This window comes from Populus nigra, chromosome 1, assembly GCF_951802175.1.
Source record: "Populus nigra chromosome 1, ddPopNigr1.1, whole genome shotgun sequence".
In the NCBI taxonomy this organism is placed as follows: Eukaryota; Viridiplantae; Streptophyta; class Magnoliopsida; order Malpighiales; family Salicaceae; genus Populus; species Populus nigra.
The window spans coordinates 9,977,653-10,002,085 of NC_084852.1; the positions used below are offsets into that span (position 1 = coordinate 9,977,653).

Genomic DNA, 24,433 nt, shown 5'->3' on the forward strand with positions numbered 1-24,433 from the left:
ATATATATATATTTCCTTTTTGTGCTTGAAATATCTGGTCTATCAGTTCTTGCTTGCATAATTGTTTTGTCAATTCTTGATTATTTTTAAAATTAATTATTTTAGTGCTTTTAAGATTGTTTTTACTTTTTATATATTAATATAAAAAATAAAAATATATATATTATTTTTAATAAAAAATATTTTTAAAAATAATTTTTATTACTGTTTTAAACACCTAAAAAATTATAGGGTTTTGGGAGTTGAATAATCAGGTGGCTTTAGTATTAATAATATCCAGTTTTTTCTTTTTTCGACAACAAAGATGGTCTGCTTGTGTGAAAAATAATGCTCAGAATATATTAAATCTTTGAAGTTATATGTAAGATATGATGGCTCAATTAAGAGAGATCGGTAAGTAGACTTTATTATACCAACATATATTTACTATATTTATTGTACAGCCTGCCGGAGTTCATATATATATATATATAGAGAGAGAGTATACAAGGCTGATATGTTTTTTGAATGTCGATCACTAATAGAAGGTCGGGGTCGGGGGTTTGAGTACTGTGAGGTTAATATTTTTAATTAAATAGCAGGAAAAAAGGTAGTCTGTTTGTATTTTTTTCTTAAAAAAGAAGGTTGATGACAGGTAATTCGCACCTATAAAAAAGAAAAAGAAATAAAAAAAAGAAGGTTGATGACAGTAAAAAGAAAAAGAAAAGGTGGAGCAGGTAATCTGTTTGTTTTTCTTTCTTTTTTAAAAATATCTTGATGACAGGTAATTCGCACCTATAAAAAAGAAAGGAAAAAAACAATACTGGAGGAGGCCCGCCACACCTATTTATTCCATCTAATAAAGAGAAGGCCTAAGCAAAAAGGAGGGCCAACCGATCCACGACCAGAGGTGATTATTTTTTATTCCATTTGAATTTTATCAAAAAATAACTAAACTGAAAATTTAAAAAAAAAAACACCGAAATCGGGTCAAACCGATCAGTTTCGGTTTGGTTCGATTTTTAGAGAAAAAACCGGTTCAAACCGGTTTTGCTCGGTTTTCTCGGTTTTGGCTAAGTTTGGCTCGGTTTTTTTCTAGTTTTTTGGGTTCGGTTCGGTTTTTTGCTTATAAAACCGAAACCAAACCGAACCGGCCAGTTTTTTCAAAATTTTAATCAGTTTTTTTCGATTTGATTTTTTCGGCTATTTTTTTTGGTTTTCTTGATTTAATCGGTTTTTTAGTTTTTTTGCTCTCTCCTAACCAAGACCACCCTTATTGTCAATAATTATGGAAGGCTATAGACTTTATTGCGTCTCTCTCTCTCTCTCTCTCTCTCTCTCTCTCTCTCTCTCTCTCTCTCTCTCTCTCTCTCTCTCTCTCTCTCTCTCTCTCTCTCTCTCTCTCTCTCTCTCTCTCTCTCTCTATATATATATATATATATATATAAAAGAATTGATACTCTTTTCTAATCGTTTTTACCTTCAACAAAGATTTAATAATTAATACTATTTGAAAATGTATGAAACATTTTCTTTAATTCATCTAGGGTTACTTTTACCAAGATAACATTATGTTTTTAATTTTCTTTACAAAATATTTTGTCCAAGCATCCATGAATGAATGAATATCTTTCTATAGATACATGTGATATCTCCATATAAAATTATCAGTTCAATATACATATCTTATGACAATCACTTATATATTAGTTGTAGGTATTTTTTATATCTCAACTTTTGAGAAGAACTGCTTTCTTTCATAAAGAAAATAATACAATATGTATCAGTCTTTATGACTCTAATGAATATTTAAAATTTAAGAGAGCATCGACTAAGAATATTTAAGGAACAATGTTTTGATGCAATAAGAATCTTATAGTTATAATAGCTTTATAATTTTCTTTGCAAAACATTTTTATCCCATGAACTATATCTTTACTCTAGATTCATAAATCAAATATTAGATTCATTAATCTAATATTATATAAATATTAAAAATAAACTAAGTTTTTATTAATAATAAATATATATTTACATAAATATAATAATATTACGCATAACCAACCGATTAACTATAAAATACTGTTAAACTAGCAGGCGACCCAACAAAATGGAGATGAGTCTTGATCAATGATAGCACTTGGCACGTTTGGTTTCTCCAGATCCATGCAAGATGGAAAAAGTAGAGGTTAGTCATTAAAAGAATAATAAAAAGAGTAAATTGATAACCATCAATGTATCAAAAAATATCATGTATCTATGAAGTCGAGTAGCTTTGACATATGCGGTGGCTATGGACACAGGTTGTGCTTCTTCCTGTACTGGCTGGTGCATATCTTAAAACCAATATTTCCAGAGCCTGGTTAAAATTGCACCTCCCTTGCTGCCACCCATTACCGCGGGACTGTTGCTGTTTTATGTGGATTTGCAAAGGCCCAGAGTTCTTCTGGAATCCTTATGTCTGGTAGACAAGTGGTGGTTGCTTCATCTCTTCTTCACGCATCTGGTTTTTTCTTTGGATATTTGCTTAAATCTTTGGTAGTACCATGTGCCGTATCTTGCTTCATCTCTTCTTCACACATCTGGTTAAAATCTTGTTTGCTGCTCAGTTTTTGGTAGTGCTCTGGATGGGATTTGGAACACAGTGTGACAGCTTATAACGAGGATTAACAAACAGTAGAGGGTGACTAGATAGATTGCACCCTAGTTAGTTATAATCGGCTACTTATGAAAATACGCGCTGTTTTTGTTTTTAATTGTGAGATATTTGAAAGGAAAAAAAACATTTTCTAAGCATGTAATCAAGAACTGATAGCATTAAAAAAAATATGATTTGGTTTGCAAGTGACAAATAAGTAATATGTAAAAAAATTACTTAAATTGTCTCAAATTTATATAAGAATCAAATTGTAAAATGAAAAAAGACATCAATCTAAAATATGTATTATTTGAGCAACTTAAAATAAAAAATAGTATGATAAACAAAAAAAACATGGAAACCTAACTTCTGGATGAGAAGTGAAGTCTCAAAAACTTTAGCAAGTAAAGAGTAACAAATATTTGACAATTTCTAATTACTGCAAGGACTTGGATAACTTGGTTAAGTGTTTGCAAAAATATTTTATATATCCATCTATGTGTTTGGATTCAATGTATAAAATGAGTATGGTACATACTTCAAACACTCATTTTAGAAAATAAATCCCCTCCAAGAGAAAGCTATCCAAGTGTACCTAAAACCTTTAAACTTTATAGGGCAAGCATTGGTCAAATAGTTTCCTCCACCAGATTCTATATATATATATATATATATAAACTCCTATATGTAAATTGAAAAACTTATACATGTATATAATTAAACAACCCAATAACCATTGTGTAAAGTAATGAAAAGAAAAATTCATTAAAAATAAACAAAAATGAAATTGAGAAAACCAAACGAAAAATAAAGATCAAATTATCTAATATCGCAGCACGAGTAATTTACTTGGTTATGTTTAATGAACTCCTTTATCAAAATAAATTTGTAATAGAAAAATACATAAAATTTGTAATAGAAACTAACACACATTTAAAATTTATTGAACAATAATTATATATATATATATATATATATATATATATATATATATATAAACAATGCAAGACTACATATAACACATAAAATTTATTGAACAATAATTAAAAAAATAATGCAAGGCTGCACATATGAAAAATCTTATAAAAAAATAAATATTAAAAACAAATTAATCTGTATAAAATTAAGAAAAAATCATAGATAAATCATACTTACCTCTCTAAAAATTAAACACACCCAATATCATTTAAAAATAATCACAATCTAATTAAAACATAAATAAAATTTTTTTTGAAAAAATATACACAAATAATGCATCATTTTTTTTAAAAAGACAAAAAATTAAAAAAAAAAAACCATGTCAGGAGTTGTTGAGTTTGGTAAGCGAGGCTTAGTGCCTAGCCTAATAAAGCAATGACATGCGCGTGAGCCTTTTTTTTAAGTTTAATAGATCGAATGACACGTTATCCGCCCTAAATAGTTAAAAAAAATAACGCGTCGCCTGGGTCAGCAGACTACGTGTCACATGGGAAACCCAAAATCTGGCTACTGTGGTAGTTAGAAAAATGGGGTCCTTTATTATTTTTCATCCAAAATCTCATTTTCAACCTATTTTTTACTCAAAATACCTAGAAAACACCTTAGAGACATTGTTAAATCAATCCATAGCCACCAAAAAGCTAACAATTCACCCCAAGACCCAAAATCTACTCGAAACAAAAATTCTTTCCAAGCTTAGATATGTTGTTTTAGGTGTTTTCAAGATAAAAAAACCTAAACATAACCCCCTCTTATTATATGGAATATTTTGACACAAAAATCAACTGTTTTAGTGGTTGAAATCTTCTCAAACGACCACTTTCTCTCTCTAGACCGGAATTCAGGGACTCCTTCTCTCTTCTCCCAACAGAAAAAGACTGAAAAAAAAGGAAAATGAAGTTAGGTACCAAAATATATTGTCTTGAAATTCAAGAGATAGATCACCTAATATCTAAAAAATATGGGGGATTAAAATGAATATTTTAATGAAACTTTCAATCTACCTCCCATGTTACTTAAGAGTTTTACTTCAGTCCCTTAGCTTTCAATTCAATCCTCCCTCCTAAAAAAATATGCAATTGGAGGCTGATTTAAGCTTAAAAGGGCCAAATAACATAAAATAAAAGTTTGAGGACCAAAATAAAAATTATCTAAAAATACATCACTCCAATCCACAATAAATTGTGAGTGAGTGCATAGTATTTTTTGTTACAGTAAAAGGGTGATGCCTTGTAGTTTTTATTCTAATATGCCATTTTTTATGAAAAAAAACTTTACACATAAATTGGGCTTTTCAAGGGTCGGGATCCTAAATTAACACGTGGTAACTTCAAATATTAGCTTGATTATATCTTTATATATATATATATATATATATATATATAAAATAAGAGATTTTTTAATGATTAAATTAGTAAATATAGAAGAAAAAAAAATATTATAAAAAAGAGGGTGAAATGATGAGTTTAAAAAAGTTGTAAGCTATGTCGTTTATCTACTAATATAGGGTATTTATAAACCATGGATATATTGGTTTATCTTGAAAGTTATATGAAAATTGGTTGGTGAATATAAATGACATGTTGGCTAGAAATATTCAATTAGCAGAGATAAGAAATTTCTTATTACATAGAAAATAGCTCATACTTATAAAGCATAGTTTAATAATTAATCATGAAATATATTATGTGTGTAGGCAATATAAAGCTGTATTCTTACTCCTCGTAGCTCGAAAAAATACATTGTAACATGCTGGGAAAAAAAATAATAAGTCCGGGGCAGCATTTGTTTTTTGGGAAAGGCGGCCATCAATTCATTGTCGATATCAGAACTGTGGGATATCGGACTTTCATCCTTGATGTCAGGAACGTGTAGTGCTTTAATTTCCGGTATAATTATGACAGACCAGAGATTCAGAGAGTGGCTTTGCACTGGACTTCCTTGTTTCTTTATAGAATTTGGCATTTTACATTTGATTTAGGTTTCGTAATTTCAAAATGCTATTTTAAAGGCGCTTGCTGGAAGTTCTTGTACATTGATCTTACTAATGCTCACAGAACAGCAAGATGTTCTGAAAGGGCAGGGCAGGGCAGGATGATCAATTTTTTGGCCTTTTAAAATTGGTAATTTTAAGGGGTGTAGTTTAATTAATCGAGTCATAGATTTGTTTCTCATAGATCACTAATTCGAATGCCATAAATCTCATGGCTACTAGAAACTTATCTGGTCGTTAACTTCAGGGTCTCGAGGGATTAGTCGAGGTGCGCGTAAGCTAACTTAGACACTCACGGTAACTAAAAAGAACCCTAGCACAAGTTGGTGTTCAAAGTGTTGGGATTGAGGGTGAGCAAGAGCCTAGAGGGTGTTTGAAAGTATAGTTGTGATTATTTTTTAAAGTATTTTTCACTCATAAATGCATCAAAATAATGTTTGTTTATTTTTTTAAAATAATTTTTGATATCAGCGCATCAAAACGATTCAAAAACATTAAAATAATATTAATTTTAAATAAAAAAAATTCAAAAGTTTTTAGAACATTGGTTGGACTACGTTCCCAAACGGTAATAAATACATAAAAATGTGTGTTTAGCATTACAATCAAAACGATGTTCGATTAGAATTTGAGTTTTTTTTGTTTCAAATTAATTTTTTAATATTTTTGAATCATTTTGATGTGCTGATATTAAAAAAAAATAAAAAAATTATTTTAATACATCTTTGAACTAAAAAAAACTTTAAAATACAATCTTTACCACACTCCTCCAAGACAATCACATATCATCATGAAAACAAGTACAAGAATTGCCTAGTTTTTAAACCAAATTATACATTTCCTTGCTGCCTCTAAATCATCCTCTCTATTTTCTCTTGCTTTGAAGTGCTCGGTGTATTATACGCAGTCTGGTTTTCTCTTTCAAAGAGATTTGCTCTTCAGCAGCCAATCAAAGATGTGTATAATGCAATGGCAGCATCCCCAGAAATTGATCAACCATTCATTCATTTAAAATTACCAGAAGTATGAGGACCTAAACGAAACCTTCTGATAGTCAGAGGGCCGGACTTCAAAGTTTTTTATTAGTAAAGAAGTTCTAAACCTAAATTTTCATCGTTCAAATTATAGGACCGAAAAAATGGAGGGGTTACAATTTTAGCTTCCCGCCACAACAAACTTCCCTTCCCGGGTTCTCTTCTCTTCCCCCCGCAATCAATTTGCCTTGATAATTCAAAAGGAAAAAACCCCACCAAGACGAAAAGCCCTCTCCTCCCCATCTCTCTCTATCTGCAAAATCCATAACATACACGCAGAAACAACAATGGATACCAAATTCCAAGCCTTACCTCCTCTCAAAAGACACAGGCTCTTACAACAGCATCAGCAAGAAAACAAAGAAAATGTGCCCATCGCTTTGCAATTGCCTGCCAAGAAGCGAAAGGAGTCCCGGAATCCACTTCTTGCTGATGCTGCTCCCCAAGTCACTACCACTGCTGCATATTGTTTGCCAACCAAGAAGAGGGTTTGGGCATTGCATCCTGATTTGGTATCCGGTGAGCCACTCTCGCCTTTCAATCTCAATGTTGAGTATAATCCTTCTTTCAATGAAGAAATCAAAGCAAACGAGGAAAACAAGAAAACCCCACTTCATATTATTACTGATAAGTCAATTGAAAGTGAACAAGAAGATTTTAAAAAAGAGGAGAAAGTCACAGTTCTTGATGAAAACAGCCAAGAGGAGTGTCAAGAGGAAGAGGAAAAAGAAGAAGAAGAGGAGGAGGAGGAGGAGGAGGAGGAGGATGATGGGATTTTGTGTGCTATTTGTCGAAGCACAGATGGGGATCCAACAGATCCTATAGTGTTTTGTGATGGGTGTGATTTAATGGTTCACACTACTTGCTACGGGAATCCTTTAATAAAGGGTGTTCCTGATGGTGATTGGTTTTGTATTCAGTGTTTGGCTTCTAAATCTTACAGGTCAGAAAGTAAGCAATCCTCCTTATCTTGTTGCTTTTGTCCAACAAAAGGTGGCGCTTTGAAACCCACCACAACAAAGGGTGTTGATGGGTCGTGGGCTCATGTTGTGTGTGCACTTTTGATTCCTGAGGTGTTCTTCGACGACCCAGATGGCCGTGAAGGAATTAATTCTTCTAAGGTTCCTAAAAGGAGATGGGAAGGGAAATGTTATGTTTGTAAGAGTAGAACAGGGTGTGTTATTGAGTGCTCTGAACCTAAGTGTCCTCTGGCATTTCATGTTACTTGTGGGTTGAACGAGGATCTTTGTATCGAGTTTAAAGAAGGGAAGAAGAGGGAGACTATAGTTGCTGGGTTCTGCAAAAGCCACACTGAATTATGGGATAAGGTAAAAAAAGTTGCTCCTCTTGCTTTTTAATTCAAGATTTTAATTGGAAGACTGTATCGTATTTGTATGGTTTTTGATGGTTTTTCTTCCTATTTATGCAGCAACAACAGTCAGGGAAGTTCAAGATTGTAGCCAGAGAAGAGCATAGAAAGTAACTGTTTCAGTGGAGGCTATAGGTCTGCCATTGAACGACATATCGATGAAGGTTTGAGAACGTGTTAGTCCTCGATGGAAATTACAGTTTTTTTACTTTTTTTTTCTCTCTCAATGTTGTTAAGATAGCCATCTTCTTTAGATTTTAGGGTGCTAGTTTTGATGCTTTGGACCGATACAATTAATTTTACTCTCTGTGATGCATCTAATGGTCTAGTTGATTTCTTCTGAACATCAGTGATTTGTGGCTAGCCTTCTAACTCTCAAGATTTTCTTCTCCATTGAATTACTTGGTGATTGACATAGCAACTTCGCTTGCCCTTTTTCCATGTTGACTGCGTGGGGATAGTTTCGACTTGGAGACAGTAGGCATTTTAACTGGATTTTACATTTTTCTTTTGTTTGATCTTGTTGAACAAATATCTGGCATTCTTGAAATTGAAATGGCAATCTAATTTGTTGCCTTTTATCTTGAGGGTGGGAATCAGTTTATACTGCTATGACATTCAAAGTACTATGTAAATGTTCAAAGGGCAAATCAAGATTCAGTGGATGTATACGTGATCATCATAACGTGCTCTTGCCAATGAATAGATTGATGCTTGAAGTGTCACCATCCTTTGGGCCAGAAAAAGTAAAAACATATGAAAAAGGTTAGGGTTTTGTCTGCCAATGTATGGAGGTCGAATTTCTGTAGCATATGAAAAAAGACCAAGAGTCCGGATTCAGTGCCTGTAATTGACAATTAAACACTTGATATAGAAATGGATTTTGAACTAATACAGTTTTATATTAGTGATCTTGTTTTTTTCTGGTAAAGTGAATCAAATTGTTGACTGATAGCTAACAAGGACGGCCATTTTCCATTAGCTATTGAATTTTTTCTCCGAAGAGTCTAATGATGTTTACATCTTTTGTGCTGGCATCGACCAACTCCTGAATTGACATTTGACAAAACCGAACACCAGAGCCATTCTATTAGGATAAATCTAGATTAATTTGGGACACGCAAGTCAATTGTAAAATAGCAAAAACATTCTATTTGTTAGGGAGCAATTAAATAAAACTTAATATAATATAATATGAACCAAAATCATACATAGACACATTAATTTTTACTCGAAAAGCTTCCTTAGTGTTGGAGGATTAATCACGGGATAATAGTCCACTAAAAAACTTCATTATGAATGAATAAAATAAGTTACAGCTGTTTTTTCTAGAAAGAACTTTCGGGTAGAAGATGCAACACTGCAATTTTAAGAATTTGTACGGGTCAACTACGCTGTTTTAAATGATAATATCAACACTACAACACCATTTTGATTATTTTTTCATTTTAAAGTATTTTTAAAAAAGTTTAAATTTTATTTATTTATTTTTATTTTAAATTAATATTTTTTTAATATTTTTAAATTATTTTGATTCGTTGATATTAAAAATAATTTTTAAAAAATAAAAAATAATATTTTAATATATTTTTAAATAAAAAATATTTTAAAAAATAACCATAATCTCACTCCTAAACATATACAGCTAAAACAAAAAATACAGCTAAAACAAAAGCAACACTTTAGGATTTTTTTTTTTTTTATGAAAAGTCATAATTTGTCTAATCCACATGATGGTATTTTGTTTAGACTAATCTCTTCATTTTTGTCTCAGAAAACCACTCACCACCATATTATCTTCCCTAAAAGATGTCATCACAGTGTCAGCATGATAAAATTAGAAAATTCTGCCAAGAAAAAAAACAACTTTAGAAATGCTCTCCCAAAGAGATAAAGGAGCCTGGCTCCTACTCAAAATGACAGTGACCTTAGAGAATCATTAGTCAAAAGGAGAAAATTCACCAGCATCTTCCTAGCTATGGAGGTGGTTGAGAGTTTGAATGTTTTTTTTTTTTTGACATTTCACAAATTTCTTAAGTCAAGCTTCATATTGCTTGACCTTTCTTTCTTTCTAGAATGGCTAGATATTCATACACATTCACACAAGCATATGCATCACTGTGTGCATACGTAGGCATGCATCTCATCCACTTTGGAGGAGGAAGATACTGCCCTTGTCTTAGGAGTCAAAGGAAACAGAAGTGAAACATGCGGCCGTGGCCGGATCACGGAGGACATCTGGTCGTGATTCGGAATTTTCAACTGGATAAAGAGTTAACATCCTGTTGGCAAACAATAAAGATAAACTCTGTTTCAGATAATGTCAAACTTCTGTTCTCAAAACTGTCTGGTTGTTCTAAAACACATAGTTATGGAAGCTGTTTCAGAAAACTCCACAAGTCGCACAAAAAAGGGCACTTTATGAGCTAGGATCAATGCGTCCAAAGGCATTGTGGATTTTCCCTACTTCTTGAATGGTGTTTTCAGCTTGAGAGCAGGCATACATCTTGTAGTTTACGTTTAACGCTAAATATTGCAGAAGGAAAGAGGAATCCTCTGAGGTCCATGCCTTTGTCTTCCAACTTCTTCCTGGTTTGATATTTGGCAGTAATATTGTTTGAAGATGCAAAAAGACAAACCGATTTCTGAACGATAATATGAGACGGCTGGAATAGTAATATGTTGATGAAATGGTCATGCTCTCACACAGTGGAATCAGAGAGGATTTAGTTTTTTTTACCTGGCAATTAATCCATTTGTTAACAGATTTCAAAGACTTTTCTAGAAATGGGAAGGGCTTGTTCTTGTCTGACAGGTCGGGTTGATTGTGAAGTTCCAGTAATTCATTATATTATATCTCACGTCTTCAAAGTTTTTAGCATTTTACTCGTTTTTTTAATAGTAATTATGCAGCACATCATCATCATCACATCATCATCATCATCTTAACAAATCTCTAGAGATAATAGACTTGGCCTTGCAACTACCACCATGTCTGAATGGATAAGAATTAAAGAGCTTACTAAAACATGGAAATTATTGGTCCCCAAAGCGAAAGAAGCTCTTAAATATTTACAAACAAAATATCTACTCTTCCCCACATTCATAAATGATGGCAGATTCTCAGTCATATTCATCATCAAAATGCTCACCCTTTTATATTTGTTTTCCTTAAAAAACTCCTTTCATTCATTTGCCCCCTTCACAAAATCCTCTTCCTTTGCTGTTCAAATGGATTCATATTAAACATATTTGGACCGTGTGATCATATATATATATATATAAGAAGAGAAATTTTATTAAATATATTATATGACTTCTAAAATATATTAGTGTGAAAGGGTTGGAGATTTTGGAAGATCTGGCCACATCATTTTGACATTTCTGCTCGTGCATATCGATCAGATAACGATTTTCAACCTCTGTTTCTAGAACGCCTTTTTTTTTTTTTGAAGTCTGAAGGGTATTTGCCGGATGCTTCATTCATATATTACTGCATAGGAGAGTGGTGTTTTCTCCTCCTATATATAAAGAAAGAAAGTTAGAAACCTGCAAAAACCAGTACCGCTAATACAAATTAAGAAACATGGAATCAAAAGTTGTTCAGTTCGGAAGCTCTCTTATTGTGCCCTGCGTCCAGGAATTGGCCAAGGTAAACACGGCAGCCATCCCACCAAGATATATCCGTCCTGATCAAGACCAGCCCACGATCATTCCCAGCTGTGCTTCGGTTAATGAGATCCCGGTTGTTGATATGCAGAGGTTACTAGATCTAGAATCAATGGACTCTGAACTGGCCAAGCTCCATCTTGCTTGCAGAGACTGGGGTTTCTTTCAGGTACACACCACACTCACTCACTCACTCATGTTTGTTTAGTTTCTTCCTCGTCACCTTTGTTTTTTTTATTCCATGGCAAGCGATTTCTTCGAGCTCCATTTGTGATTCAACCAAGATTAAAAATCATCTCCAAGGTGCATTAAGCTTAAATAAAAAAGAAGAAATATTACTGAAAAGGCGAGAAAATTGCATATAATAACAACAAACTCATTTTATCATTATCCACCCCTGCTCACAGTCATCAACCCATTAATTCAAGGTTTAGCCCTAGCCAGATCAGTGAAAAAACCTAATTTCTTTTACTAAAATAACATGGATTTGTTTTTTTTTTCTTTTTTTCTCAAAAACATCAAAGGTTTTGTCAGCCATTGACTTGTGATCCTGGATTCGGATCGAGTCGAAACCCCTCATAAAGCAGACATAAAGAAACAACCGAATCAACAAATATTTTCTCAAAGTAACTTTAACAGCACATTTCATGTGCAGCTTCGTCTCCATAAATGTTATGAACTGTTTGATAATCAGTCTTAGACGGGCTCTACAGGGTTGCTGTCTACGTCGATAAACTTAGGTAAACAATTATAAATACGAAGTCCACTGTAATATTAATCAATTGGGATCAACACACTAATTAATAATCGAACTATAGTGAAGAGCAGTCAAAGAAAAATACAGTACTGATATTGAGTTGGCCCATCGTTGTTTTTGTGTTAAATTCGAACCTAAAACCTTTGAAAAATTAGAAAGATGTGAGTGTTAATTGAAGAACAAGTTCATTAGCAAGTTAACATACATACATATAGCTAATTGCTTTTTTAATCCATCTTTCCCGATTGGTGAAGGTCATCACTGATAATTAATTTGTTAATTATCATCCTGAGAGTGAAGTTTAATTTTGTTACAAGAGAGTAGTATGCTGACTGCCTCTCCTGGTCATATATATCCTCAACTGCATAGTAAATTAACAAAATGCTAATGGATGTTAGAAATTAGTAGTTATACTCACAGTATAAAATAACATATATATTTTTTTAATTTTATCATTCAATAATTTTTTTATTTTTTGTTTTAAATTTTATCATTTAATCTTGAATTTATTTGAAATTATATTTTATAATTTTTTTAAATTTTCTTTCTATTAAAAGATATACAAATTTCATAAATTTAGTTTTCTTTTCTTGATTTCAACCTTTGGATTATATAAAAATTTTATAAATTTAGTTTTTCTCTCTTTTAATTTTAACATTTAACATTAGATCTATTAAAAATAAAATTATATATATTTTTTAATAAAAATCTATCCTGATTTCATAACTCATGCATTACTTTAACAATTTAACCCTGGTTAACATTAGATCTAAGGGTTGACTTTGTTTATTGTTTAGGTCCTTTTTTGATAGATTTTTTTTAATTAAGCTTCATATTTTTTTTCAATTTGACTTATATGTTGTTATCATAATCTCATGACTCGGATCACAGGTTTGGCAAATTAACCCGAGTTATCTTGATTTATTTTTTTTTGTAATTTTTTATTTGAATATTCTTTTTCAATATCAACCTCCAACAACTTAATTTTTTTTATTTAGTTTTTTTATTTATTTTTATCCTTCAATATTAAGTTATTTTAGAATTGAGTTTTATAATCTTTTTTAAAAAATTATTTCTTATGGAGTTATCCTAATATCATGTATTTAGTTTTTTTTTATTGATTTCAACATTGTATATATTAAAAATGGAGTGTTGTATTTTTTTTCTATTTGTTTTTATAAAGTTATCTCAGTCTCATGATCCAAGTCGTGAGTTTAATAGATTAGCTCGAGTTGACTTAAGTTTTTTATTATTTTTTATTATTTTTTATTATTTTTATTTTTTTCATTATGTCTTTTAATATTGGATTGATTTTCATAATTTATTTTAATTATTTTTTATTGAGATATCACGATCTCATGACCCGAGTTACAGATTTGATCAATTATATATTTTGATATATAAGCATCTCAATATTAAAAAAATATTATTCAACATAATATCGTATCAATAGTTTAAAAAAATATTATTCAATATATATTATATTTTGAGTTTATAATTGTATTTTTTTAATTAAAAAAATATTATAATTTTTTAATTAAAAAATTAATCCGGCTTGCATCACATCAACACCAATTATCCAGTAATGAGTAAGAAATATTATTCAATATATTTCCTTTTCTTGTTACGTTGATCATTGAAAAAACATATATAAATCGTCATAATCGTCATCAGTACAATATCATTAAGTGCACGGATGTGTTTATATTATACACACACATATCGTTTGATTATTAATATATGCCTAATCATGTAATTAATAATAATTAAGATGATGTCTAATACTGCATTAAATAAAAGGTTATTATTGTGACTTGACATTTATTAGTATTTTTTATATATAATTAAATACATAATTACAATACCTAGTTCGGCTTCACCGGTAAACCCAATAATTTATTGATTTAAAGTCTAATCTAATTAGATGACTTGTTGATATGAAGCTTCGCCTAAGACATGTCAACGCAAAATTTTGATTTTTTTTATCAAAATAATTTTATTTTGAATTCTTTTTAAAAAATCAAACGTTGGATTAATTTAATTCAATTATAATCTATGACCAGATTCGGCCGTCTCATAATTACAATTATAATAAAGAAGTACAAGTTCAAACATTTGATGGAGATTATTCAAGATAAATTGCTTTAGCTTGTTTAATGAATATATTTCGTAGAATTAGTTAGAAATGATTATTTTTTATTTAATTTAATTTTTATTAAAAACAAAATAATCAAATTGACCGAAACTAAACTAAAATCAAAATTGGTTCAAACTGACCGGTTTCGATTTAGTTCGATTATTTTAGAATAAAAATTGATTTTTTCGGGTTTGACTTAGTTTTTTTAGGTTTGGATTTAGTTTTTTCAGTTTCAGACTTATAAAATCAAAACCAAACTAAATCAGTTAATTTTTTAAAAATTATAATCAGTTTAATCAAACTTTTTTATAATTTAATTTTTTTAGTTACTTTTTTATTTTTTTAATTTAATCAATTTTTTAATTTTTTTCTTCACCAGAAATAGTTGTCGCCACAAAATCATCTTTTCTCTCGTAATAAAATAAACCAAGAGAGGCAAAATTCCTGTCACGTGCATTGACTACTACCAAACAAATCCTACTCGACACGGCACCGTTTCCAACCAAAAAAGAATTAACATATACAGTGATCGATTTTTCTTCCTCGTAGTTGGTAAACCATGAAGTGAGCGCTTCGTTGTTGGAGAAAGTAAAGACTGATGTTCAGGACTTCTTTAACCTGCCAATGGAAGAGAAGAAGCTCTTTTGGCAGTATCCAGGAGAAGTAGAGGGCTTCGGACAAGCATTTGTCGTGTCCGAGGAGCAAAAGCTTGACTGGGGTGACCTTTTCTTCATGGTCACCCAGCCAGTTCATGCAAGGAAACCCCACCTGTTTCCAAAGCTGCCTCTTCCTTTCAGGTCTTCTCTCTTTCTCTCTGTCTTTGTATACTGTGGGTTTTTTAAGGTATTTTTGTTTCTTAATTAGTAACCTAGCTACTAGCTCTTAATTTCTTCTTGCAGAGACACCGTGGAGGCATTTTCATTGGAATTGAAAAACCTAGGTATTACGATCCTCGGAAAGATGGCTAAAGCACTAAAGATAGAGGCAGAGGAAGTAGAAGAGCTCTTTGGAAATGGGTTTCAGTCAATGAGGATGAATTATTACCCTCCATGTCCTCAACCTGATAAGGTTATTGGCCTTACTCCTCATTCTGATGCTGTAGGTCTCACTATTCTCCTGCAAGTCAACGAAGTGGAAGGTCTCCAGGTAAAGAAGGATGGGAAATGGGTTCCTGTCAAGCCCCTCCCAAATGCCTTCATTTTCAACGTTGGAGATATTTTGGAGGTAAAATACATACATAATTGCAAGCGATGTTAGCTTGGAACTTGGATATTGATCATAATGTTCTTGCGATTATCATTTGCACATCATTTCTGCAGATCATAACGAACGGGACATACCGTAGCATTGAGCATCGGGCAACAGTGAATTCTGAGAAAGAAAGGCTCTCAATTGCAACATTTTTGTCCCCGAACTATGACGGCGTAATTGGACCAGCACCCGGTTTAGTCACTGAACAGACTCCAGCAATGTTTAAGAGTACAACAACTGAAGAGTATTTCAAGGGCCTCTTTGCTCGCGAGCTTCATGAAAAATCATACCTTGATGTTATGAGAATATGAGTGGGGATAATTGATAGCAGGGAATTTGGGTGCATGGTTTGGGAATTGTCAAGATATTTTAGCATTAAACGACATATGATCTTGCTTTATTACTGAAAGGATGTCTTTAGTAGGTGAGAGTTGCTAAAACATATATCATCCATGTTTATATCTGTTAGTTCTAGGTGTGGGTTTATATATATATATATATATATATATATATATATGATATTGTACTGTTCAAGAGATTGATCATATAAAATAAAATAAGTAATGTTTTATATCAGACCTTTATTTCCCATACGTTTTCAAATAAAAAGAAAGGAGAAAAATAGCAAATAAAAAAGAAAGATTAGAGGGTGACATGATAAGTAAGGGAGATGAAGAGATGAAGAATAGAGTCAAGAGACCATACAAGTAGAGAGAAAAACAGGAAAAAATCACGACAGAAATAGGAGGAGAAAGTAAAAAAGAAAGAGGAAAAAAACCTTTCTCTACTAAAAAACACCAATTGCCAGCGTCCCCGTACCAAACTCTCTTTCCACCATGGAACAGCCCTTCTCTCCTCCTTCATACAGTTGCAGCAACCCTTTCCACATCGTCAAATCCAGCAACACCAACTCCCTTCGTCGCCCCGCAACCCTCCACAAACAAATACGCCACTGACACCAACTTTTGCAACAATCCAGAACAACCACCGAAACACTTACACATCGAAACTGATCTGCCTTTTTAACCCTAACCAACAACCACATCAACCACCAAAAATCAGCCCAAATCCCAATCATAAACACGAAAAAAAATTCATTTTTTGTGTTTTCTTATGGATCCAGTGACGGCGAGTGTGATGCACGCGCCAAGGAATCCACAAACGCGCGCATGAATCCACAAATCCTAGTCACGTTCCAGCGAATGTCTATCATGCGCCACCGCTTCCTAGTTCATTTCCAAGGCTATTCTGTTGACTCCAGCAGCTCCCAAAAGTGGTTACTGGATTTGAAATGTATTCTTGTTTACTGCATATAATTTGTGATATGTTATTATTGATTTTTATATTTATCTCAAAATAATCGAAGTTTTGGAGTCTATACCGTTGTTTAGCAACCCCATGGGAATTACGTCACTAAGATTTAAGGAGACAAAAAAATAACTAAATCGAAATTAAAAAAAATTCAAAACCGAATCGAAACCGGTTCAAATTGATTGGTTTCGATTCAGTTTGGTTTAATTTTTTAGGACAAAAACCGGTTCAAATTAGTTTAACTCGGTTTTTTACCGGTTTTGCTCGGTTTATTTTTTGGTTTTTTTCAATTTGGGTTCGGTTCGGTTTATTTTTTCGATTTTAGGCTTATAAAACCGAAACCGAACTGGCCGGTTTTTTCAAAATTTTAATCGGTTTTTTTCACGATTCGGGTTGTTTGGTTATTTTTTATTTTGATTTTTTAGTGTTTTTGCTCACCTCTACTAAGATTTACTTTTCAGTGTGATAAGATTGAAATCAATACTGATTTAGAGATGGGTTATGAAAGGCAAAATAATTTAATTTTTGTGAATGAATGTGTTTGATTTTGCAAATGGATGTTTTTAATTTCACTTTGGATTTCAACATTTTTCAATAAAAAAATACATGTAGGATTATTTACATATAAAAATTGTGTTTTTTTTTTTACCTACCAATCAACACAGTAGCAATACGATTTTTAAAGGAGTTTTATCACTCAGATATTGATACTTTGTTATTTTCACATAATAAAAACAATAAAAAAATATTTTGAATTTGTTTTTATATGATATATGTTTTTTTTTTTTAAGAATCAACATAAAAATAGTATAATCCTTAAAAGGTTCTGTTCCTCCAAAGTCAAACATTGTTGAAATGATATGTTTATTGGGTTTTTTATGGTTTTTGATGAATTTCCATATAGAGTGATCAAAACTCGGCTATTTGATCAAAATAAGAGAGCTCTGGATAAATGTTAACAACTAAAACATTTGTCCTTTAATGATTTTTAGAGATGATGGTTTTGTCTAGGTGGTTTTCTATTTTTTAAAGACAAATACAAGCATTTCTCGTCTTCTGATCTTGAATGAAAGATTTATAGTCCTTGATAAGAACCATCTGGGAGTTTTTAAGTGTGAACACATGAAGAAGTTGGGTGGTTTTGCATAAATGAATTTAGTTAAGGCTGACAGAGTTGGTCACTTTCAAGGCTTTGTCGAAGCAACTCCGATGAAAATGTCACTGAATACCATCTGAACTTGGTAAAGAAAATGTATACCTTTTGTTTTGATCCATACTTGCTCAATTTAGAGGTATGTAGCTCCACATTCATTTGCTTGAAGCTTTCAACTTGATCAGTCAACAATCTAAAAATGCAGTGATAGCTAATCATGGACAAGATGTTAGAGACTTCTATGGAATAATTGGGATGTAAACCTCCAATTTCATGAAATTTGAGTTGTAGAAAGGATGTTCTTCTTCCATTTACAAGAACTATCTTATGCTATTTAAAAGTCTAGAACTCCACAACGAGCTCTTGATATGTGCCAACTCGATCATTTAAAATTGTCAAGGAAAGGGATAGATAGTAACTGAACAATGTGTCACCCATTCCTTTAATTAAACTTGAGTGACGCGTCATTCAAATTAAACTCTAGAAATTAGGGTTTTTACTTTGGGATTTGATAGATTTCAATTTATTTTATGTTCTTTCAATTGTAGCATATGCACCCTTAATTGACTCAAAATCTTTTTAATCCTTGTAATTTCGCCCCTAGAAATTTTGATTTGAAGCCCCCAATTTCAGCGCCTTCTTCATTTTGATTTTTGGTTTTTGATTTGTGCAATTTAACCCTTAATTGACAATTGAACTTTTAATTTTCTTTAATTTGGTTCTGATTTGGTCAATTTTAGCTTCTGAAGTCTCGCATCTTTTACAATTTGGTCATTGATTTTGAATTTCTTAAATCAAACCTCTAATTGGCAATCAAACTTTAATTTTTTCACAATTAAGCACCTGATTTGACCAATTAAACTTTTTGAAGGTTAATTTCAATCCCTAAACTTCAATTTCTTCCGATTAACACCCAAATTGACTCCAAAAAACTTATTTTCCTTGCAATTAAATTCTCAATAAAATTAATTAAGCCTTTCAAAATTCTTATTGAGTCCTTACTAATTCAAATTAGTATTTTTTTTTTATCCCAAATAAAACATTATCACCAATAGAACCTTTTGTCAATCAGAATTAAGTTGCTAATTTGTCAATCTTGTACATTTTAGTCCTTCAACTTTTCCACTTGTTATTTTGGTCTTTCAACACCAACTTGTAAAATCTTTTAGGCTTTTTTCATGTGCATCCTCTTGAATTTTTTGATTTTTTTTCTATATTTTTTTGTGGGGTTAAAAATGAGTAACAATAGATGCCCTCTCTTGTTAGGCAATCTTTTACAATGTTTATGAAGAAAAACTCTTTCTTAAAAAAATTGTTTGTGTTTAATTTTTGAAGATATTATTCTGATTCATTTATAATTTTTTTTTGTTATAGATGAATTTTATTTTTAAAAATAAAAAATATTTGTTTTTAAATGATATTTATAACATGTTCGGCTTTGTGTAATATTTTTTCCTTTTATTTTACTCAATTAGTTCCATGTGTGTTTCTATTTCTATTATCTTTTATTGATTTCAATAATCAAACTCAACAAACATAAATGAACAAATATCTTGTTTTATAGGATTAAATATCTTGATCTAAGTTCATTTCTCAATTTTTCAGTTATTTTTATAGTTATTGTTAATGATTTTTTTTATTTATTTATAAAGAAAGTTATTGATTTATTTAATTAGATACTTGTATAAACTTTTTAATATTTTGAATTTTTTATATAAAAAACACTTTGAAATAGTGTATATATCTTCTTCTTTTTTTAAAGAAAGTCATGAAACTAATTATTTGAATTAGAGAAATATTTTCAGTGCCCATTGGTTCATATTTTAATTGGAAGCAATCATATGAAGATGGGAGGGTCTGCTGCAGTGGGACAACAGATAGGGTGCTGGAAATGGACTTGTGAATCCGTTTTAGCATTGCTGGGAAAATGACTTGCAGGAAACCTAAGATATCATCATCAGAGGGCCAGCAGAGCTCTAGAATGGAAGTGCTCTTCGCTGATTATTTCAACATTGAAGAATGATCTTCAATCTTGAAAGGTACATGTTTGTTTGGTCAATGATTGAAAGTTACCAACGACAGAAAAATGAATATCAGAAGAATTCTGATTTTTTTCAGGGCCCGCCCACTGGTAGTCGTTCTAGTAATTAATTTGAGTAACGTGTATACCACCGCATAATTAATTGAGTGATGATGTGCACGTATTGATTATATATAGCATTGATTACCGGGAGAATTCAATCTACTCGATTTTCTAATCCAAATTATGGTAGATAAACTCCGAGTAAATAGTAAATCCTTGTTTTTGGATATAGATTTGATGAGATTAGGGCACGTCAATGGAGATTGCTCATGAATATATATGGAAACTTGTCCTATATATTCCGATTCGTCTACCATAACTTGTCCCAGTGTTAATAAGTTCTCCAGCTTTCTTTCCTTTTCTTTTCGGGGGGACGACAACTTTTTCCTTCTTTCATTAATGGAAATTTTGTCCTCACCAAACTCCATACAGCTCACCGGTCTTTGACTTGTTCCGTCACTCACGCCACCATTTTTAGAGGTTTCATCTCCCTTTTCTGTCCTGTTTGAAACAGATAAAGGCTTCCACTCCCCACCCTTCGAATCCTTCTCCTTCCCTTTCGCTTTGTATGGTCGGAGACATCTACAGTAATGGTTGTCAAGAAAAAATCTATATCGTCTGCATCTCCATGGACGGAGAAAGGGAAGTACTCTAAAACCAACGAAATACATTACTCATTTCTTAAACCACAGTTGAGACACGCTCTACTACTCTGTTTCTTGCTTTCTGTTTGGTTTGTTATTCTAAGATGTTTTCTCTTGTCCTCCTCCACGAGCGAAAACAACATCGAGAAACTAAACGTAGATGAAAAGGCGCCCATGACAACATCGAAATCATCTGCGATATCCAAGTGTGAAGGAGGAATGTCAGTGTATTTATATGACATGCCCGCTGAGTTCAACAAGGGTTTACTTAAAGATTGCAGCCATCTAAATGCTTACACTAACATGTGTCCTCATGTGGCAAATCGCGGATTAGGCCAACCACTCTCCTACATGGTAGGGTCCGCCGTCGCCACCACATGGTTTGCCACCCACCAGTTCATTGCGGAGATGATTTTTCACGCTCGTATGGAGAACCATCCATGTCGTGTTTTGGATCCTATAAATGCCAAGCTATTCTACGTGCCATTCTATGGTGGACTCGATGCCTCAAGCAAGTTCCACGATGCAAATCTCACGGCACGCGATGAACTGGCCGTCCGATTAGCAGATTATCTCCGATCAAAACCATGGTGGGAGAGGCATCACGGTAAGGACCATTTCTTAGTCCTAGGAAGGACCGCATGGGATTTCTTGAGAAGAAATAACAACTTTGGAAACTCTCTCCTAAATCTGCCAGACGTGCAAAACATGTCGGTGCTGACTGTAGAGCGAAACCCTTGGGATCCAGTCCACAACCAACATGGCATCCCTTACCCTTCCTATTTCCACCCGTACACGTCACACGAGATGATGACGTGGCAGAACAAGATGAGACAATCAAGTAGGCCCCACCTCTTCTCCTTTATAGGGGGGCCACGTAGAGGAGTTGAGAAAGCTGCTGTAAGGGACGAGTTAATAAGGCAATGCAGCGAGTCAGGTCGATGCAAGCTTCTAAAATGTGGGAAAGGACCCAGTAAATGCCATAACCCAATTGAGGTACTTAAGGTGATGTCTCAGTCCAGGTTTTGCTTGCAAGCTCCCGGTGACTCGTTCACTCGGAGGTCAACTTTTGACTCAGTGTTGGCAGGTTGCATACCTGTGTTTTTCTCACCTCACACTGTGTATACTCAGTATGAGTGGTTTTTTCCAGCTGGGGATGCGAGAGAGTATTCAGTTTACGTAGATGAAAATGCTTTGAAGACGGGAAATGGAAGCAAAAGGGTAGTTAGCATTGAGGAAGAGCTTTTCAAGATTGAGAGAGAGAAGGTGGAGAGAATGAGAAGCACAGTGATAAATTTGATGCCGAGACTCACCTATGCACACCCTAATGCGACTGATCTAGGGTTTCAAGATGCTGTGGATGTTGCCCTTGAGGCATTGTGGGCCAAGCGTTTGAAGTTGAACGTCTAATCAAGGGAGCCTCCTGCCTTCAGTGTTAACTAAGATAGTCGAATCAGGTCTCCTAAAGGCAACACACAGCGCATTCTTTCTGAACCTTTATCATATAAGGATGGAGATTGTCACAATATATAGTTTTACTGCTGCAATTTCGTGTTTTTTTTTCTTTTTTGCAGAAATATTAGCAGATTATTCATTATTGTCTCTTTCGCACCTTCGGTGTTTCTACACCTATAATGTTTCTCATTGAATTTTTTACAAACACTATTGCATTTAGTTGCAGTCGTTTATACAGGTGAATAAAAAAAAATATCATTTTACTGTTTTTATATTTTTAAAATATTTTTAAAATTTTTAAATATTTTTATTTTTTTATTTACTTCAAATTAATATTTTTAGATCATTTTAATACGTAAAAAATAATTTTTTAAAAATAAAAAAAATAATTTTGATTTATTTTTAAATAAACAAAACTAAATAATCTATTTTTATGAACATAAGTCTGCATAATCTAGGAGAAAAGTAAAAAGATCACGATAAAAAGAAGTAAAAAAAAAACTTTTAGATTTTTTTAAAAAATATTTTTGCCTTATTTTATATAAATCTTAATTATTTATTAACTAAAAAATTACAATTAACTTCTACCCATAAATCACATAAGCAATAGAATTTATAAACTGTAATCAATTTTCAGAGCTCTTTAATTTTCCCAAGTTTCAGCATATGTGTGAAGCTTGCTAAACTATAACTATCACCACCAAACAAAAAAAATTTCATCCGTACTTCTTGTTATTATATAATTTTTAACTTATATTTTTAATAAATTTTTAGAAAATATTAAAAATAATAAAAAATATTAAAAATCTCAAAAAAATATATTTTTAATATATTTACATCATTTTTAATATTTTCAACATCATCTAGAAAAATTTAATTTTTAAAAGTATTTTAAACACGTTTAACTTTACTGATTTTTTTTTGTTAAGAGCTTATTTGATAGTGTGGTTGCGGATTCTTTTCAAATAATTTTTCATGTCAAAATACATGCCAATGATATTTTTTATTTTTTAAAAATTATTTTTGACATCAACATATCAAAACAATCTAAAACATACAAAACATATTAAATTTTAATAAAAAATAAAAATTTTAAATATTTTAGAAACGCGGATTAAACCATATTTCCAAAGTCACGTATATTTGCCTGCTTTAAAAAAAAAAAAAATTTTGAGGGACCGATGTGATTATGATCAAGCCGGCGGAGAAAATTAACGCGGGGAGGGGGGGGTTGGGGGCAAAAAAAAAAAGACCCTAAACCTAAATTAGCCCGATCTCTCACCACGCAGCCGCCGCCTTCCCCTCTCTGTGGGGACCAAAACCAGAGAACCTCACTGGTGTCTCTCCCTACTGGCCGCCCCCACCTTTTGGTCTGCGATTTTTGCTCCTGAAACAGCCCCATCTCCCTCTCACCGAGACCGTCCCTAGGCTCTCCATCTTCCCTGAAAAAGGAGAGAAACCCAACTCCCAGCCAACAAAAGCCAGCCGGCGGCCCTCTGCCTTGACAAAAAAAAAAAAAAAAAGCCAACACCCCTTCACCTGATCGTCCTTCTCCCTTCAGCCACAGCGCCCCTCTCCTTCATCTGCCTCACTCTCCTCTCAGCCGGTTTTCACCGCCAGCAGCAGCAGCGCCGTCCTCGCCAGTGAGCCAGCGGCCCACATACGGCAGCGCTAGGGCAACACTCTTCTTCATCTTCTGCAACCGGCCTCCAGCAGCAGCCAACACACGGCGGCGCCCACAGACCCGCAGCTGTTCCCCGCGCCCAGGAAACACTTCCTTCTCCTCCCAGCCGAGACCTTCAAGCACTGGCAGATCCGTTCACTGCCACGGCCACCGCCAGAACTGTCACCAGCAGGAAGAAAGAACAGCAAGCCGAGAAGAAGACAGAGGTTCACAGATCTAAAAAGGGAGAAATCCGAGAACATATCTGAACTAAAACAGACCCGCTTGTTGCGTTTTTGAGTGCTTTGCAGGTCACCGC

The 24,433-nt window shown here is 32.9% G+C and overlaps 3 protein-coding genes across 3 annotated transcripts; all 3 read left to right on the forward strand.

Annotated features, from left to right (window-relative positions):
* Positions 1-6,477: 6,477 nt before the first annotated feature.
* LOC133700068 (uncharacterized) lies at positions 6,478-8,578 on the forward strand. Its single transcript, XM_062123634.1, has 2 exons — positions 6,478-7,950; positions 8,052-8,578. Exons 1-2 carry the CDS (start codon positions 6,910-6,912, stop codon positions 8,103-8,105), a joined length of 1,095 nt encoding a protein of 364 aa, XP_061979618.1. The 5' UTR covers positions 6,478-6,909; the 3' UTR covers positions 8,106-8,578.
* Positions 8,579-11,293: 2,715 nt separating this feature from the next.
* On the forward strand, positions 11,294-16,381 carry LOC133705192 (protein SRG1-like). Its single transcript, XM_062130327.1, has 4 exons — positions 11,294-11,829; positions 15,104-15,351; positions 15,454-15,778; positions 15,874-16,381. Exons 1-4 carry the CDS (start codon positions 11,578-11,580, stop codon positions 16,114-16,116), a joined length of 1,068 nt encoding a protein of 355 aa, XP_061986311.1. The 5' UTR covers positions 11,294-11,577; the 3' UTR covers positions 16,117-16,381.
* Positions 16,382-20,671: 4,290 nt separating this feature from the next.
* LOC133705176 (probable xyloglucan galactosyltransferase GT17) lies at positions 20,672-22,598 on the forward strand. The gene has a single exon (XM_062130314.1). It carries the CDS (start codon positions 20,943-20,945, stop codon positions 22,404-22,406), a length of 1,464 nt encoding a protein of 487 aa, XP_061986298.1. The 5' UTR covers positions 20,672-20,942; the 3' UTR covers positions 22,407-22,598.
* Positions 22,599-24,433: the final 1,835 nt, after the last annotated feature.

Bases quoted from the DNA above. Each gene is read 5' to 3' on its own strand.
- LOC133700068 (XM_062123634.1), top strand. From the start codon at position 6,910: ATGGATACCAAATTCCAAGCCTTACCTCCTCTCAAAAGACACAGGCTC. The intron at 7,951-8,051 runs GTAAAAAAAGTT...CTATTTATGCAG, and splicing joins ACACTGAATTATGGGATAAG to CAACAACAGTCAGGGAAGTT.
- LOC133705192 (XM_062130327.1), top strand. From the start codon at position 11,578: ATGGAATCAAAAGTTGTTCAGTTCGGAAGCTCTCTTATTGTGCCCTGC. The intron at 11,830-15,103 runs GTACACACCACA...TCTTCCTCGTAG, and splicing joins GAGACTGGGGTTTCTTTCAG to TTGGTAAACCATGAAGTGAG. The intron at 15,779-15,873 runs GTAAAATACATA...TCATTTCTGCAG, and splicing joins ACGTTGGAGATATTTTGGAG to ATCATAACGAACGGGACATA.
- LOC133705176 (XM_062130314.1), top strand. From the start codon at position 20,943: ATGGTTGTCAAGAAAAAATCTATATCGTCTGCATCTCCATGGACGGAG.